This window comes from Mus caroli, chromosome 7 (assembly GCF_900094665.2).
Source record: "Mus caroli chromosome 7, CAROLI_EIJ_v1.1, whole genome shotgun sequence".
Taxonomy (NCBI): domain Eukaryota; kingdom Metazoa; phylum Chordata; class Mammalia; order Rodentia; family Muridae; genus Mus; species Mus caroli.
Window position 1 is genome coordinate 82374620 of NC_034576.1, and position 19161 is coordinate 82393780.

General features: G+C 50.7%; 1 protein-coding gene across 1 annotated transcript; it reads right to left on the reverse strand.

The window, feature by feature from the left end:
- Positions 1 to 207: 207 nt before the first annotated feature.
- Positions 208 to 19093, reverse strand: Anpep (alanyl aminopeptidase, membrane). The gene is made up of 20 exons (XM_029479882.1): positions 18246 to 19093; positions 17694 to 17836; positions 17481 to 17617; positions 16034 to 16160; positions 15795 to 15949; positions 15548 to 15661; positions 15309 to 15452; positions 15075 to 15140; positions 14904 to 14969; positions 12857 to 13032; positions 12595 to 12668; positions 11917 to 12050; positions 11760 to 11815; positions 10204 to 10351; positions 5912 to 6003; positions 5206 to 5316; positions 4927 to 5094; positions 4051 to 4191; positions 3647 to 3728; positions 208 to 787 (listed from the first exon to the last, which is right to left on the reverse strand). The coding sequence occupies exons 1-20, from the start codon at positions 18857 to 18859 to the stop codon at positions 635 to 637; spliced, it is 2901 nt and encodes a 966-aa protein (XP_029335742.1). The 5' UTR covers positions 18860 to 19093; the 3' UTR covers positions 208 to 634.
- Between the last annotated feature and the right edge of the window lie 68 nt (positions 19094 to 19161).

Here is a 19161-nt window from a genome sequence, read left to right on the forward strand (position 1 = left end):
CCAGCTCTTACCATCCCGTTCCTCATACCCAACTCCCAACAACCAGTAAACTTGCAGCCTGACACTGTATGGGACAGGAAGGCATCCTCCTTCCTCCCCTCCCCACATGCCCTCCCCCCCGTCCCCCCCTCCCCCCCAGTTCCCCATCTCAGCTTCCCTAACCATTGTGGTAATCTAATGCTCCCACTGAGTGACAAGTCTGGTAGCTCATTTTAGAAATTCTTTATTTACATTTTTCTCTTAAAAATATATATAGATCTTGTGCCCTGTTGATTCTTTGGTTCTGGATCTCGTGGGGGTGGGTGTGGGGGTGGGGGTGGGGGGCGGGGATAGTAAAGCATTCAGGGAGTCTCTTTCCAGGCTGCCCTTTGTCCAGTAAATCTAGCCTCAGAGCTCGGCTTCCCTGAGATCAGCCCCAGAGGCCTGGGCCTGGGGCAGAGTTGGCATGAGGGTGCAAGAACTGGGAGGTTTCCGGCAGCCTGACAGTTAGGAGCTAGGCTGGCTCCACAGACTGGAGACTTCATCCTTGAGAGTAGGATGCTGGTGTCTGGAGCTCTGAGGACAGAGACCCTGCACAGGCTGCTGAGATAGTAAGAGGTGTCACACCGGGATAAGTGGTTCTCAGAACCAGGAACTAACTGCTGTTCTCTGTGAACCACTTGAATACCACATCTTTGTTCTCCTTCACCCAGTCGATGTTGGCCCTCGTCTTCTCCAGGGCTTGCTCCAGAGCCCGAGTGCCGGTGCCAAAGCCTGTGGCTGAGTTATCCGCTTTAAACTGCTCCAGCTGTTTAGGAAACCAAAGCATCAGATCTGAGCTGGTTCTCCAACTCAACCCTGAGAAGAGGGGCTCTTCCCAGCCCTCTGACTCTCACCCCACTCACAGGCCCCTGAAGGGGGGGCATATCTTGCTCCCCGGATAAAGGGCTCAATCCTTCACCTCTCTTTGGGGTCAAGTGCTCACCTACCGGGAAGTTGTGAAGCCACAGCCGCAAGTGGGATCTGCTCAGAGGGTATTGGGCTTTATTATGCAATATCTCAATAAGTTAGGCCTGCGTTTCACCTGAAGCAGCTCACCCCAGCAATGAGCCAATGAGATAGGCACCCACATGGGAGCCACAACTGTGGACATTTCTGAACCTCAGAGGATGGCGTTGCTTCCGTGACTCAGTGGTTTTTTACAAAATGTACCAGTAAGGGTGCTGCTTGGGGGTGGAGCACTTGCTAAGATGATGGAGACCCTGGGTTCCGCTCTCATCAACAGTGAAGTGGCGTAACAAGTACAGGGAGAGGGCCTGTACTCTGTGAAAACTGAAAGCACTATCAGACCTCAGGCTGAGCTACAGCTCAGTTTGCCCAGCATGTGGAGCCCTCCTCCATTCCATCCCCAGCACCAGAAAAACAAAAGGAAACTGGTTAGAGCTAACGATCCAGCAAGACTTCATAATATAGAACCAGCGGACAACATCAACTGTACTCCTAAGGACAGCAATGAAAACCAGGGAAGGCAGAGAAGTTTTCACTTTTAACAGCATCAAAAAATTACGTCTACACAAGTGAATTCCAGGCCAGCCAGAGCCACATAGTGAGACCCTGTCTTAAAACATAAAATAATTAAATAAAAGGCGTAGAGGGGTACAGGTAGGTGCTGATCTGCTTGCTGCAACAGCAAGGCCCTGAGTTGAAGCCCTAGCATTGCAAACACATTTTTTTAAAACAAATTGTCCTACTCCGGGCGGTGGTGGCGCACGCCTTTAATCCCAGCACTTGGGAGGCAGAGGCAGGAGGATTTCTGAGTTCGAGGCCAGCCTGGTCTACAAAGTGAGTTCCAGGACAGCGAGGGCTATACAGAGAAACCCTGTCTCGAAAAAGCCAAGAAAAAAAAATTGTCCTACATGTACAAAAATATCAATAAAACTCTTTAAAACACACAGGTATTGGAGCTGGAGAGATGGCTCAGCAGTTAAGAGCACTGACTGCTCTTCTAGAGGTCTTGAGTTCAATTCCCAGCAATCACATGGTGACTCACAACCATCTGTAATGGGATCTGATGACTTCTTCTGGTGTGTCTGAAGACAGCTACAGTGTACTCATATACATAAATTAAATAAATTTTTAAAAAACATTTAAAAAACCCACAGGTATAAAACTATATGATACCCAAGTGTAAGCAAGGGAAAATAACACATTTTTCTGCAAGTGGGAAGCCGAGGCAGGGCGATTACTGAATGAGAAGAAAATGTTTGCAGGTCATGCATCTATCTCAAAACACACACACACCTTCGCACAACCTTCATACAACACACACCTTCGCACAACTTTCTTACAACACACGCCTTCGCACAACCCAGCGATGGAAAGGCAGAAGCTCAATTTAAAACCAGAGAAAAGACGGGAATAGAAGTTATTCCAGTGATATGCAAACAGCCAGCAAGCTCCTGTCCTTAGTCATCCATACACTGCCCAAGGACCCTGAGAAACTGGAACTGGCCTCACTGAAGGCAGGAATGTTGCAGTAGTGCATTTGCTCGGGGTAATGGAGAACTTCTGTCCTGGTTCCTCCCAGCCCCATGGGCCCAGACGAGAGACTCAGACTCCAATTATTCTTACATATACCTTTGCTGTATAGCTAGGCTCTTCTCTGACCAGATCATAACTTATTATAACCCATTTACTCTAATCTCCATTCTACCACGTGTCTGAATCTTCATATCTCCCTTGCCTAACTCTCTCTCAGCATTCTCCCTGCCTCCCGCCTTCTGTTCTACCCTTCCCTATAGGCTGTAGGTTTTTTAATTGACAGGCAATGCATCCATGCAGTACAGGAGATATTCTGTCTACAGGACAAAATTTTAGCCGTCTCTTTAAAAGGTTAAATGTGGAGTGAACAATTGAGTGACAATTCCTCTCCCAGCCATATGGCCAGGAGGAAAGGAAACAAAAAATATGCAGGAATGCTCACAGCAGCACTGTCCGTAACAGCTCAAAATGGGAAGAACTGAAGTGTCCATCAGCTGATGAGTTTGGATAAAGAAGTTGTGGTATATCTAGACAATGGAATACTACTCAGCCATACAAAGCAACAAATCTTTTAAACCTTAGGCGCTACGTGAAGCCAGACACAAACAGGCCACATATTACAGAAGTCCATCCCAACTCACAGAATTTACGATTCTATTTTATGAAATGGAAAGATAAAGTAGATTAGTGGTTGCCAGCCAGGGGCTAGGGAAATGGAACAAATATGAGAAGAGATGGCTAGCAGCTGCACGCTTTCTCTGGAGCGTGGGCGACAAAGATCTGTTGTCCAATCTTGCAAAAATACTAAAAAGCACTTAACATGGTAATGCTTAGGGTACGTGAATTGTAACTCGGTTTTCTTTTTTTTTTTTTTTTTTCTGAAAGGAATCTAGGCACACAATCCTAGTTACTTCAGAGACTCGGGCAGGAGGAGTGCTAGAGCCCAGGAGTGCAGGCTCACTCTAGGCTATCGATGAATAAATACAGTTTTAAAGTTCCAAGGTTTTAAAAATGGAATCATTAATATCTACAAAGTCTCTCAGTCCTTGTTCCAAGAGTAGAAGCCACCACCTTCAATGGGGAAAACCAGACAGAGCCCAGGGCGTGGAGAGGCCTGGCTACTTACCTGCTGCAGCTCGAACTCAGAGGAGAAGCGCCGGGTCACTCCCTGGATGAGATTGGCAAAGGAGAAAGATCCTCCGCCGTAACTGTGAGGTGCGGGGAGATGGACATGAGCAGGGGCCAAGACCCAAGGGACTCTCTCTGCGGGTGTCAGGAAACTATAGCACCCCACAACCATTCTGTGAGGGAGACCTAAGGAGACAAATCCCAGAACCCCAAGAGACCCTCCCAGGACATGCAGGAGGCAAGTCTTGAACACAGCTCAGGCTGTAGGTCCCTGACTCCTTGTCCCTGGACACAGTTTTCTTTCTAAATGGGAAAGCTCAGCACGGGGATGGGGAGATGTATGGGTCACCCCAGCACACCCAGTCTCAGCCTTTAATAGTTCAACACTCCAATCAGACTCACTTCTCAAACAGTTTCTTCCAGTTGCTTCGGACAAAGTCCCAAACCAGAGGGTGCCCTGCCACGTTGCTGGCAATGCTGATGATGGTGGAGGTGGTGTCCTGCTTCCGGATGTAGTCCGGGTTCAGAGTGTAACTCAGGTACCTGTGGGCAGCAGGCCGAGGGTATGGGCCACTTGAGGACCACAGTCCCGGGATACAGGGTTGGGAGCCTGATGTCTCACACACACAATCTCTGCCTCTCACATCACTCAGCATCCCCCTTGATGTGTGAAGAGTTGTGGGGCGCTTGATACTACCTCCCCTCTGGAGGTGGGAAACTGAGTCACCTACACAGGGTCACAGGGTCGCTGGTCATGCAAGTGTGTGCTACCCAAGGACCTCTCTTGAGAGCAGATAAAAGAAGGAAGGAATTCCTGTCCTCCCAGCCCTCACGCCAGGTAAAGTGGCCGCGCCTCACTCTGATGATGAAGAAGTCTCAACTGAACTGTTTCTCACGAACACTGATGGAGCAAAGAATATGATTCTTACGTGTTTGGGGGTCATGGGTGTCCTGTAGAATCGGGAGCAATGCCTAGCTATAGTCTCTGGAACTTTGCAGGTCTGGACTATGAAAAGGCTACCAGGGTGGAAGGAGACCTCACCCAGGAGTGGGAGACCCTGCTGTGAGGCTCAAAACAGAGCCCACAGCAGTTAAGAGTTAGGGATCTGGCCCTGACCCTGACCCTGCCTTAGTCACATACTAAGCCTATGAACAACTAATTATTTTGCCTCTGAGCCTCCCTGTCCTCACCATCACGAGGCTAAGAAGCCCGTAGGAAGAGGAGCATGGCATGTGGGTGGGGCCAGGCTGAGTCTGTGGGTGGGGCCAGGTCCTCACCTGTTCAAAATCCACACATCTTTGCTACAGGCCAAGGCTGACCGGAGTTTGTCCGCTTCGTTCACCAGAGTTGCGGTCCGGAACTGTTCCCAAGCAAAGTTCCACTCTTCCTCGCCACCAAAAGCAATGGCATTGCAGTAGACAGTAGACCGAAGGTTGGGGTGGATCCTGGAGCGGCAAGGAATGGGGAGCAAGGAGTTGCCTATGACTGGCCTGGGGCTCTATTTAGGCCAAGGGGCAGGTGAGGACAGGCAGGGGAGGCACGGAGGGAATACTCACATGTTATTATTAGGGTTTTTCATCCACTGACTATAAAGCTCAACGACCAGGTCCCTACACTCTTTGAGACCACTGGAACAGGCGGTGCTGATGGCGTTAACTTCATTGTACCTGTCCCAGGGGTGACATGTGGTTAGTACGTTCTGACCAGACTCCCACCAAGACTGTCCTCTTAACACAACCAGGGGCCTAATTACTAAGGCTCTGTGATCCACTTGACCCTTTGGGACATTTCCTATTCTTTTCCTGCCATTGGCCTGCACTTTCTTGGTTCCCAAGGCAGCTTTCCGTTGGGCTTTCCGTTTGAGTCTTTGTTAATAAAGTCAGGAGTGAGGATGTAGTTCATTTCGTAGATGTTTGTAGTGTTCAGGAAGCCCTGGGTCTGATCCCAGCCTTGTATAAACTGCGTGTGGTGGTGCACACCTGTAATCCTACCACGGGAGAGGCTGAGGTAGGGGGATCAAAACTTCCAGGGCAGCCTGAGCTACCTAAGACCCTGTGACAAAGAAACTCACAAAACTCAAAAGAAACCAGGAGAGCCCACAGGCCAGGTAGACTTTCAAGGCAGGGTCCCAGGTTTCTAGGTGGGGTCTCTCCTTGGCTGGTGGCCAGGCATTGAAAGTTCCAGAGGGGAACACTGCCGGGTGGTGTTCTCAGCCCTTAGGTCCTATGGGTCCTCCAAAGCCACACAAGGCATCGCACTTACTGCTCCATCAGCGTTGGAGGACGATTGACCCAGTTGTTGGTTCTATTTTGGAAGTAGAAGAAGAGAGGCGTGACTTGCTTCTTCAGATACCTCTGTGGAAAGAACATAAGAGTCGTGTCAAGGGGCCCAGGCTGACCTGCATGGGTGGGCAGCCTCTCCGTAAGCATGAGTGGGGGCTGGCAGGCAGGGAGAAGTCAGGGTGTGTCCAAGGCCAGCCCCTCCAATCTAGGTTACAGGTGACTGAATTGGTGTCTTTTCTCCTCAAAGACAGACTGACTCAATCCCAACCCTCTTTGTCCCCCCATCATTGCTTCCGACTATAATGCCAGGTCTCCTCCATGATCTTACTGTGAGAAATCTAGGAAACACGGGCAGGCAGAGGGTGGACCCAGACCAGCAATGTCATCCCTCTTACCCTTGCATCCTTTCTTGGCTTGCCTCTAATTCTGTGTGCTTTTTTTTTTTTTTAACCTAATCTCACATCAGCCTCATGCTGTCATTAAATTAAACTTTTTTTTTTCAGCTTCTGATTTGACTTTTGTAACAAACTGAAGTCATTATCCAATGGCAAGAGGAACTGGCCTCTCCCCTCCTCAAGAACATGTCAGTAGCAGTGGCTGTGACAAACACAGGACAACTGGGAAGTGAGATGGGAGATTGGCTCAGTCTGGCAGAGATGAAGAATTTGATTTGCCACCAAGCTTCTGCAGAAAAGGGCTTTGCTAGCCAGACGGTGGTGGCACACACCTTTAATTCCAGCACTCTGGAGGTAGAGGCAGGTGGATCTTTGAGTTTGAGGCTAGCCTGGTCTACAGAGCGAGTTCTAGGATAGCTAGAGAAAACCTGTCTTGAAAAAAGCAAAAATAAAAAGAGAGAGAACAAGACTTGCTCTAGGGAGGTTCAGAATGTGAGGGCACGGGGAAGGCCGGGGCTGTGGGTAGGCTGGAATCCAAGTCTGCCAGTCCAACTCTGGCCTGGCCCCTGTGTCCAGTGGCAGCTTGCCCTTGTTCACAGGAGGTGCTGGACCAGAGAAGCTGGGGGTGCTAGGCACTACACATGATGAGAAGGGTTACAAGGAGGTCAGAGGTGGAGGTTCCATCAGTTCCCACTGACCCTGAGAGTGGGCACTGCCAGCTTTACTACACACAACAGAGGCCAGGCACACCAGATACCAGACGATCTTGAGAGAATACCCAAGACCTATGAATATCTATTTGATTTCCTTTTCTTTTTCTTTTCTCTTTTCTTCCTTCCTTTTTCATAGTTTTAAAAACTTCTGAGCTGGGCGTGGTGGCGCATGCCTTTAATCCCAGCACTTGGGAGGCAGAGGCAAGCGGATCTCTGAGTTCGAGGCCAGCCTGGTCTACAGAGTGAGTTCCAGGATAGCCGGGCTACACAGAGAAACCCTGTCTCAAAAAACCAAAAAACAAAACAAAAACAAACAAAACAAAACAAAACAAAACAAAACAAAAAAACAAAAAAACAACTTCTATTCTGGGTTGGTGAGATGGCTCAGTGGTTAAGAGCACCGACTGCTCTTCCAGAGGTCCTGAGTTCAAATCCCAGCAACTACATGGTGGCTCACAACCATCCATAACGAGATCTGACACACTCTTCTGGAGTGCCTAAAGACAGCTACACAGTATACTTACATATAATAAATAAATAAATCTTAAAAAAAAAAAAAGAAAGAAACCTGTTCTTTGATAGTCTGGTGTGAGTATATAATTAAGTCCAGTCCTTTTTCTTGATTTTTATGCCAGAGGCCAGGTTCAAGGCTTTGCACATAGTGTGCACACATTCTCTCATTAAGCCAAATCCCAGACTCCCAGCCCTTCACTTTTGAGTGTCTCCAGTGAAGAATTATTTGGCCACCATGTCTTTCCACAGTGAGATCTACAGGTGACAGACTACAATGAGCTTCCAATCCTTCTTTGTCATCGTCATCACCATCGTCATCATCATCATTGTCATCACCAAGAAATGATCTCACTATGTAGCCCTGGCTAGCCTGAAACTTGCTGAGCAGACACCAGGCTGAACTCACAGTCAGAGCACCTCCTACCTCTGTCTCCAGAATGCTGGGATTAAAGGCATGCGCCACCACGCCCTTTTGTGGGCCTTTGCCGGCTATTCTGTTCCAATTTGGTGTGGCTTCGGGTCACTCTTTATTGCCTCACTCTTAAATCCAAAAAGGCCTCTCAGCCTCCTACTTGACCAGAGACCAAGACAAACAGAAACCTCAAGTCAACAAAGGAAAAAGGGAGACTTCAAAAGCTGAGTAACTGACTACCCTCCCAGGGAGAGGAGAAGACACAGTGCAGGACACCCGGGGCCAGAAGTGGGAGGGAAGAATAAAACATCCTGCAGGTGGCAGACCAACACTTAGAGGACCACCACCACCACCACCCCCACCCCGGAGGGGGGAGAGTGAAGAGTCACCAAGCTGGGAACTAGGAGGGACATGAAAGCCAGGCCAAAGCCAGAGAGAAGCCTAAATACTCAGACTTCCAGAGAGACAGGAAATGGGCAGCAGGAAGGGAAGAAGTTCAGAGAGGCAGCACACAAGTTCTGACCACAGCATATCTATGTCCAAGCCAAAGGGACCCAGGCTAGCCCACCAGGTCTGCTGCCAGAGCCCAGAAGTTTCCAGGAAGCAAAACTGATCACATGCCAAGCACCGGAAAAGACAAAAAGCTCTGAGCAATTTAATTTCAACAGCAACTCGAGAAGGCTGACGTCGATAGTTCAAGACCTTAGACATTCTGAGGAATGGTTTCCAATCTAGAAACTTCCAAAGCCAGCTGAATTCTCAGTCCAATGTGAAAGCAGAATAAAAACCCTGGCTAAGCATCTGCCTGAGAAAACCCATGGCCACAAACCGTCTCTCAAAACTCTCAGAATATGTTCTCCCTTAAGAGAACCTAGAGAAGAGAGCCACGGGGCTGAGGAAGCAGAGTGCCGCTCAGGCAGGACCTCCGCGTGGACATGACAGAAGACTTCGGGAGATACATGAACTCTCCTCTGGGCTCCAGCTGGCTGCGAAGACTGACACAGCTGTATGCTGGATTGCTGGTTTGATAAGTATTGTTGTTGAGCTCTACGGTGCCAGCTTGAGAGGATCCTGGGTAATCGTGAAAAAGTTAAAAGGCTGTTTACCAAAATATGCACTTGCTATCCTAGGGAGGTAGTGGAATTAAAAATTCCCAGAACATTCGCAGACACACACAGACACACACATACACACACATCACACACACTCTATAAACCACACACACATACCACACACATCACACACATCTCACACACACACACACACACACACACACACACACACACCACACAGCTAGAGACAAGAGGGTCCCTGGGATTTCCTAGCTGGCCAGGAATAGTGGGCCCAGAGTTAGTGAGTTCAAAAAGTAAGGTGAAGGAAACAAAAGTGCTTGCTGCCCAAGCGGGAGGAAGAATGGAATCCAAGTCCACAAAACCCATATAAACAAACACATGCCTGTAAGCATATAAACACATATAAACACATGCCTGTAAGCATGGTGGGCAGACACAGGTGCTGGCTAGTCAGCCTAGCCAAGATGGCATTGACCTCTGGCCTCCATACATACATAAATTTGCGCGAGAGCACACACACACACACACACCAAATTCCCAACAACAAAAGTCTCTTAAATGTGGTCTACAGAGCTATGAGCATTCCATCAAATGAGCACTGCGGTATAACTCAGCCAATCCCAGCTGTTAGTCACTTATTTCTGTTTTCTTTGTCTGCTCTTTGCTCTTTTATGAACATCCCATGGGTGTGGCCCCATCCTGAGCCAGGTCCAACAGGCTTATTCTCTCCAGTGGGAGCTTCACACACACATCTAGGCAGTGCTATGAACTTGTCAAAGCCTGTAAGACCAGTGCTTTACTGCCAGCCTGGGGGTGGGGTGGGGTGGGGAGATATGCTGTGGTGGCCACGTCCACACCTCAACAGAGACTGGTGCTGCTGGGAACAGCTGCCTAAGGCGCAAGGCTGGTAACAGAGGCCTTTAGCCTTCCAGTGAAATGGTCTACCTAAAGTGTTCATTTCCCATGTTTCTAATGGGCAGACTTTGTGAGGAATCTTGTCTTCTTTTCTGTTGGGGGTGGGAGGGAGAAGGAGGCACCCATACTGCTAGCGGTCTCCATGCCTGTTCCTTTTAGATCCATTACCCTGTGACCCTCCCCAAGAGCTTGGCCAGGTAGTGCACTGCCAGGTGGTGCAGGTTAGACCCTGGGATACCAGCAACTCATACCTTCATGGGGCCGTAGACCTCCGAGCGGTCGAACATGAGTGTGAAGTAGTTGAGGCTGCTCAGGGCAGCCTGCCAGGGCATGTACTCCGTCTCTTTGACCAGGAAGAGGGTGTTGTCCAGCGCCAGGGTGATGGCTATCATTTTAGCACTGGGGACAAACAGGAGGCCCCAGATCAGCACCCACTCAAGGCAGCCACACTCTGGGGACCCTAGCCCAGGTTCTCAGAGACACACCTCCTCTTATGTCTTCTGACCCTTTTGTATTTTCCATGGGAGAAGGAGTGACACAGATGCTTTGTGGCGCCACCATTGGGGTCCAACCTCAGTCTACTGCCTGTCATGTTCTCTTGCCTTACAAACCTCATGTTCTTTAGTTCTTACTACGATAATTTTTATTTTTTTTTGAGAGAGGATGTCTCTATGTAACCCTGGTTGTCCTAGAACTCATTGTGTAGACTATGCTGGCCTCGAACTCACAGAGATCCCACCCCCCCACCCCATCCCCCACCGCCTTCCAAATGCTGGGACTAAATGGGTGTTCCACCATTTATACCGACTTGTTATAATGTATACTGACTTCCCCAAAGCCACACAACTCAAAAGAGACCTAGCTCAGAGCTCTTAACTCTGCTGAACTTCTCTTGGATTTTTTTTTTTGGGTGGGGCGAGACTTTTATTTTTGTGTGCACTACATGTGTGTCTGTGTGTGTTCCTGTGGATGTGTGCCTATGTGCCTGCAGGTATGTGTGAATGTATCTATGCATGTGGAGCCAGAGGCCATTGTTGGGTGGGGGTCTTCCTCGATTATTTCCATCTTATTTTTTTGAGACATGAGTCTCTTACTGAACCTGGAACTCATTGAGTCCATGAGGCTGGCTGGCCAAGCTCAGGAACCTGCCTCTCCCCATTAGGGTCAGAGCTCCGGTGGTATAGAACACTGCCATATCCGCTTTTATGGGCTCAGGGCATCTAAACTCCATTGCTCTTACGCTGCTGAGTGACAAGCCCCGAGTCATCTCTGCAGACCCTTCTACCGAGGTCTTCTAACTGGACCCTTCTCCCATCTTCTGGCTTAGGCTATTTGTGAGCATTGGGTCCACAGGTGACTCTGGAAAATGTCACTCGTGTCAAAGACCTCGCTCGACGCCTCACCATAACCACCGTGAGCGAGCATGTTATCCTGGGAGGTAGAAGTGGTGTTCATTAAGTATCATTGTGCCCATGCTCTGCTTCTTCCATCCTTCTCAAGCCAGATTTTTTTTTTAAAGCACCAAGCACAGGCCTGGTATGCACACAGCACTCGGGCAAGCTGGGGCTGTGGGTGGAAAGTGGGCAGTGGAGTAGGAGAACCCTGTGTTTGGCTGTGGTGAAGCGTGGGGCAAGGTGCTCTAACACTGTCAAGAGTCCTCGTCTGTGACGTGACCATGTGGGGACCATGGGAGACTGCTCCGGGAGCACCTGACACAACACCCGATGGGCACCCGGGATAGCAGGGGGAGCACGGGGTCACTGGCCGCCAGTCCCAGGTTTCTGTGCTCAGCCAGGAGGACACTCACCTGGCCAGGTCGAAGGAATCATGGATAATTTGTGCGCGGTTGATGACAGGGATAACCTAGATAGGGAAACAGCGTGACTCTGGGCTCACACCACGGGGTAGACTTTGAGTCTGATGGCTCATCATGCCGTGGGACACAGAGCGGCAGGGATACCCACAGAAAGGTCTGTTTGCAGCTGATTCTGAAGCTTCTTCCAGTTGTTCTCATCATAGTTAACCTGGTAGTAGCCGGTTACGTTAATGTTCAGTAAGATCCATTCATTGGAGGATGTCTGGAACTGTGCACTCTGGTCTGTGGAGTAAGACAGAGAACAGGGCTGAGTGGAATGTGCTCAGAAGGTCATGGAGGACCCTGAACCTCCTCCTCTCAGCATCCATCTTGTCTAGCCAGCTTCCACTGGTACCCTGTGTATGACACAGTTCACTTTCTGGGCCTTCGCATGGAAGTGACCCCCCTTCATTCCTGTCTCACCACTCTGGGCACCGAAGCCAGACTCTACAGTTGAGTGTTAAGAGAGTGCCTGGATGTTTCTGACTGCGTGCCTTCCTTCGCCTGCTTCTGAGTGACTAAGCCTTTTTGCCTTTGACTACTCAGTGCCTGGCCACATAAGACAGCTCCTTGTACCTGCTAGTCACTGTCCTAAGCGTTTTACAGGCATTCTCTCTTGTGATTCTCATACCACTCAATGGAGTGGAAGACCAGAGATGAACAGTAAACTTGCCTGAGGCCACATGGAAGCAAGGTGAGAACTGAAACCCCACAACCCCACCCCACCCCACCCCACTCCCTGAAGAACACAGGCCAAGAGCCAACAGACAAGATGGCGCTAGATTACTTTTCTCAGCATCCAGCCAGTAGTGATTCTCCTGTCCACTTTTGAGAAATGGAATGGGCGTGATCCAGAGGTAACTGTAGTGAGAGACCATGACCCAGAGTGATGATCATTAACTCTTGGGCACACCAGCCTGGGGTACCCCTCTCGGGTGCCCACTGACAGCCCAACACTGATAGCAAGTGTCACCATGCTCCTAACAGCACATGATCGCCTCCCTTGTGTCCCACCCTTCCCAGGGACTCTGGTGGCAGCATCTGCTCACTTAAACTCGGAGGGGCGGGTGACGTTGGACTTGGGGTCCAGGAGGAAGTGTTTCTGGGAGATTTCTCCTGTATTGGTGTTCACAGTGATAACGGGAAAACCCATCTGTAGAATCCAGCGGTCCATGATAGTGCGCACCGTGGCTGGGAGTTGGACAGTTTTCTGTTGGTTCACGGCCTGTTCAAGGGACATAGTGTGGCAGTCAAACCACTATCTTCCCACGCCCACCACCCACGTAGCCTCTGCAGATTCTGGTCAGCCTAGAAGTGTGGTGTCACCAACACAGAGAAGTGGGGCAGAGGACAAGGGACCCCATCCAGCTCTGTCTCTCCTCGTCTGCCCAGAGCTAGCTGGGTGGAAGAACCCCATAGCTTCTAGCTAACTCCATTGTAGATACACCTGTATGTGGCCCCAAGAGATGGCCCATGCCTTCTGAATGTTTAAAGAAGAACAGAGAGGAGACAGATCATCGCCCAATGTCACAGGCAGGAGCAAGGGACAGGGCTGTGGGGTGGGAGGACAAGTACCCCCCAATAGAAGAGAACGGGATGGCCTTGTTAACTGTCTTCTCGGATCTTTTTCAGCTTTTTCAAATGCTTTGGGCAGGGCTTTTGGAATTCCAGTAAAAAGCCAGTGGCATCTGGTAGTAACTGGAGCTGTGAACCCCTGAAAGCTGTCAGAAGGCAAAGTTGGGGGGGTGAGTGGGGCCATAGGAGATGGGGAAGGGAAGGAGGCAAGCTGTGCTGGAGGACAGGAAGGCAGGTGGAAGAGAGAGTACCATAAGGCACTACCCAGTCAGCTGTCAGAATCTGGGTAGAGAGGTTAACCAGTGTGCCTGCAGATGGGATGAGGGTTGGGGTAGGATTGAGGTAGGGGCTATGAGATTAGACCCTGCCCATCTGTGACTCTGCGGACATCCCCTGCCCAGTAAGATGGCCTTGGGGCCCAGAAAGACACAATATAGCTGCCAGGGAGTGGTTAGTCAGAAAGACAGAGTCCTGGGGCTCTGGAGGAACAAAGATGGAGGAGAGGTGGGCAGGGCCAAGGAGAAGTGGGCAAAGTCTACAGAGAAGACTGGAGGGCATGGGGTGGGGGGAGACAAAGTGATAGGGACTCATGGGGACGGTGGACTCCGGCCCTAGGGAGAGGCTGGAAGGAGAGCAGCCTCTGGGCAAGGCAGGGGGACTGGGAAGCTGGGGAATGGAATGTGAGGCAGGCTGGATTGGAGGGTCAGAGTTTGCCTCCAATGTGCAAGGATGTGCCAGGTCGAGAGGGCCATCGGGCACAGGGCAGCTGGGAGGGGTGTGTCAGTTCAATGGCTTGTTCCAAAGTTCTGGCAGAAGTGGAAAAGGAGGAGTGGGGAGAATAAAGGGGAGGAGAGGGAGTCGAAGGAGGGGGAAGAGGAGGAAGAGGAGGAGGAGGAAGAAGAGAAGGAAGGGGATAGAAGTAGTAGTTTGGGCATAAGAGCCCTGAAGTTCATATTCAGTACTAAGTGATCCACAAAACTCGCCATGGTGCAACTAAACAAGAACCTGAGTGGGCCTGCCCTGGTGGTGCAAGCTAGTGGGATATGCTGAGGAGGTAGAGGCAGAGGCAGGTGGATCTCTGAGTTCAAAGCCAACCTGGTCTACAGAATAACTTCCAGGACAGCCAAGGCCACACAGTGAGACTCCGTTCCAACAAAACAAAAAGCTGGATGTGTTGGCATGCATCTCTAATACCAGCACTCCTAAGGAGAGATGGCACTCAAGTGTTCATGAAGAGAAACAAGATATCCCCTGCCTCAGAAACAAGATGGGAGAACCAACTGAAGAGAACACATTTAAAAATAATAATAAAAGAAGAAAAAGAACCTGAAGTGGGCTATGAACAGAGGCTTTACCCACCCTCTTTAAGGATCCATCTTTATACCCATTTTATAGACAAGCCACTGAGGACCCAGACAGTTTGCCTGGATTTCTGAGCACAGCAGCTGGGCACAGTCTCTCACATGCTGTCCCCAGGGACTTTGGGCCTTAGTACCTGAATGGAGAAGGCTTGTTACCTACATTTTGCAGGTGTTCCCACAGGTCCAGATAAACGGTGTTCGAGTACTGGTAGGTGTGGAGATAAGACTGTGGAGATGACAGACCTTGTTAAGGGCTGGGTTATACTCAGGCCTGTGGAGGGTTCTGCTGGGAAAGCCACCATGCAGAGGGGTCACCTGGAGCTGTACTCACTGAAAGGCCCTTCTTAAACAGGTCCTCTGTCAGGAAACTGGACAGCATCCTGATGACTGAGGCTCCCTGGGGTTGGATGAGAGGGGGCTCAGCAGGCCAAGCTGGCTACCAGGGTCAAGCATTCCCAGAGTGGCAGGCAGCTGGGATGAGGCTGCCTGAGGGATGCACCCCTTCCCACCCCAACTCTGTGACTCCCGGGGGCAAGGGGGGTGGGCAGAAGCCAGGACGCTTCACCTTGCTGTAGGTGATGCTGTCAAACAGCTCCATGATCTGGTCTGGTGTTTTGATCTCGTTGGCAGGACTGGACAGTGGGTGGGAGGAGGCAAGGGCATCCACGGCCATCACACGGTACACATCATTCAGTACCATGAGGTCTTTCTGTGGAGTCCCCAGATGCCATCAGGAGCTCAGAAGGGGTGTCACAGACACTCCCGCTCTTCCACCTCGGCCCAGCTCCCAGAATGGAGACTCACCAGATTCCAGTTGGGCTCTGCATAGTCAGCACCCAGATATTCCACATAGGAGGCAAAGCCCTCATTCAGCCACAGATCATTCCACCAAGCCACAGTCACCAGGTTGCCAAACCACTGCAGGGGACACAGACGAGCCGTTGAGTCTCAGAGGCCTTGCCATCACTAATCACATCCACCTGGCACAGGCCAGGTGAGGACCTGACACCCCGAGGCTTTGCTCCTTCTTGGGGCTCCCACAGCTACCCACCTGATGGGCCAGCTCGTGAGCAATCACAGTGACCACCCGCTCCTTGTTACTAATGGAGGAGGACTGAGAGTCAAAGACCAGGGAGCTCTCACGGTAGGTCACCAGACCCCAGTTCTCCATGGCTCCAGCGTTGAAGTCAGGCAGGGCAATCTGGTCTGTGGAGAGGATCCCGGTGTCAATGGGAGGTGTCTGAATGGGCATCCTGGCACTACCTCCATGTAGGCCCCATGGTCACTTACCAGACTTTGGTAGAGGGTAGGATGTATTATAATGTTGGGCAAAGAAATTTAGGATGGGGCCTGTAACATTCAGTGCATAATCACCCTGGCCCTCATCAATGGCACTGGGCCGAGCCCAGATTCCAATCTGCAGAATGAGAGGAAGGAGGTCAGATTTAGGGTCCTCTGGGATCATAAGGAGAATGGGTAGAGTCCCAGGATACAGGGAGCTAGAGGTCCCTGATAAGTCAGGATGGAGACCAACTAGATTAAATAGAGGAAACCGAGCACGCTCACAGGCCTGTAAATTCAGCATTTAAGAGGCCAAAGCAGGAGGGTCACAAGTTCAAGGCCAGCCCAGGCACCTTAGTAGACCCTGTCTCAATACTTAAAACAGAGGGGTAGATGGATGGCTCAGTGGCTGTGCTGACTAATTTTATGTCAACCTGACAGGCTAGAGTCATCTGAGAGATGGAACCTCACTTGAGGCCATGCTTCCAGAAGATCTGGCTGGAGACAAGCCTGTAGAGTATTTTCTTAATCAGTGATATTAATGTGGGAGGGTCCAGCCCATTGTAGGTGTTGCGACCTCTGGGCTGGGTGGTCCTGAGTTCTAAAGAAAGCAGGCTGAGCAAGCCAGGAGGAGGAAGCCAGTAAGTAGCACCCCTCCGTGGCCTCTGTACCAGCTGCTGTCTCCAGGTTCCAGCACTGCTTAGAGTTCCAGTCTGACTTCCTTCGGAAGATGGACAGCTACATGGAAGCATAAGCCAAATAAGCCCTTTCTTCCTCTGTTTGCTTTTGGTCCCCGTGTTTCATCACAGCAATAGTAACCCTAACTACAACGGTGGTCAAGAGCTCTTCAGGAAGATCTGAGTTCAATTCCCAGCACCCACTGTTTGTAACTTCAGTTCCAGAGGACCTGATGCCCTCTTCTGGCCTCCAAGGCATAGAAGTGGTACATGGATGTACGCATAGGCAAAGCACCCATACAATAATAAATAAAAAAATAAATTTGTTTTTTTTTTTTTTTTTCCGAGACAGGGTTTCTCTGTATAGCTCTGGCTGTCCTGGAACCAGGCTGGCCTCGAACTCAGAAATCTGCCTGCCTCTGCCTCCCGAGTGCTGGAATTAAAGGCGTGCACCACCACGCCCTGCCAATAAATTTGTTCTAAATTAAAAAACAAGGCACCACGCGTGGTGGCACACAACTTTAATCTTGGCACTGAGGAACAGAGACAAGTGGGTGTCTGTGAGTTTGAGGCCAGCCTGTTCTACAGAGCAAGGTTCAGGACAGACGTTCCTCAATTTTACACCTGAGAAACTGTCTAGAAAGCAAAAGAGTTCTTGGGATCACTCATAGCTGGGATTCAACAGCCTAATAATTCAGAAGCTAGCACTGAGAAGATCTGAGAAGGTCCCTCAAGCCAGGGCCAGATCCAACTCATGACATACAGTCCCAGTTTCATACCTGGACACCATTGGCTGAGACGGAGCTTATATTTTTGAACTCGCTCACGATGTAGGCCAGCAGGTACGTGGACATCTTAGGGGTGGAGTGGAACTCAGTCACGGTCCAGGAAGGGTCTTCCGGATAGGGCTTGGACTCTGGGCATGGGATATGTAAGTGTGTGGGCTTCCTGCTCTGCCCAGTTCAGGGCAAACCCAGGACAGCCAGGCTCACCTTTGGGAAGCATATTAGACAGAGCTATGAGGTTGCTGGGGTAGATGAGTGTGATGTTGAACATGGCCTTCATGGCTGGCTCATCAAAGCATGGAAAGGATTTCCGAGCATCAGCAGCCTGCATCTGTGTTGTAGCCACCACTCTGTCCAAAGCAGTGTTGTTAGAGAAGAAGTAAGGAGCATAGTTTTAGGGTACAGAAGATGGCTGCCCCAACCTGCTTACTCCCCTTCACCCAACCCCACACAGCCTCAGGATCCTGATCAACAAGCTGCCTTGAGAGACGAAAGCTTCCAGATGCCATCTAAGCCCTGGCAGGCTTCACGCCGGTGTGAGCCGAGGGGGGTCCCGGACAATTTTCTCTCTTCTGAGCCTCAGTATTCCTGTCCATCCAGGGAACCCTTTCATACCACAACCCAGTACCCCTAGGAACTGCCTCCCCCTACAGATGAGCAACGGAGCTATGGAGGTCTCCTGAAGTCTCCAACCTCTCCCTTTCCATAAGCCCCAGATGCAGCCCTGTGTCAGACCGTGCCCACGCCCTTGAACCTTACTTCTTGACGCCTCCTTCCATGTACTCGCTGCGGTAGAAGCCAGCCAGGTCATCAGCCAGTTCCCCCTGGAACTCGCTGTCCATCTCGTACTGACGGCCCTCTACCAGGGACCCCTGCAGGTACACCACCAGGTACTCAGTACGCTCTACCAGTTCCGTTTTATCAATGTTAGGTGCCGGTGTGCCGTCCAGGGTTCGCAACACCACCCTGTGGTTTCCTTTGAGGGTGTAGTTGAGCTTTTTGCTGTGGATGATAATGACATCCGTGGTCTGGTTGCAGGTAAAGCGAACAGTACTGTTGCCTTGGAAGATGTACAGGCCCTGATTGTTGGGGGTGAGGTAGGGTCTCAGGATCACCCGGTAGGAGTCAGGTATAAGAGTCTTAGGCAAGCGATACTGGTTCCAAGGCTTGCTTTCATCTACAGCAGGGGTGGTGGTTGTGGTGGTGGCTGAGGTGCTGCCCGGGAGCGTGGGGGCTGTGGCAGAGTTCTCTGCATTCCTATTCTTCTCCTGAGCGTAGACCACCGACAGAGCTATGATGGTACACACCGCTGCCACACCCAACAGGATGCCCAAGATGCCCAGGGTCTTGGAAATGTAGAACCCCTTGGCCATGATGCCGGTGGGCAGGGAGCTCGGAATAGCTCAGGCCAAGAGGAAAGCAGAACAGCCCCGGGGCCAGCTTATATCCTCACAGGGGGTGGAGCCCCACTGCCTTTGGGTCGGACAAATATTAACCAGAGCTCAGGCGAAGGTCACTAGGCTGGACAGGGGTACGCTCTGCCCAGGCTCTGGAGAGATCAGAAATGAAACAGTGTGCAGAGCTGGCTTCGGGGGTGGGGTAGGGGGTGGGGGTGGGCAGGGGAGATACCTGCTGTAACCAACACAGTGTGTGGTTACGACTGCAGGTGGCCTGG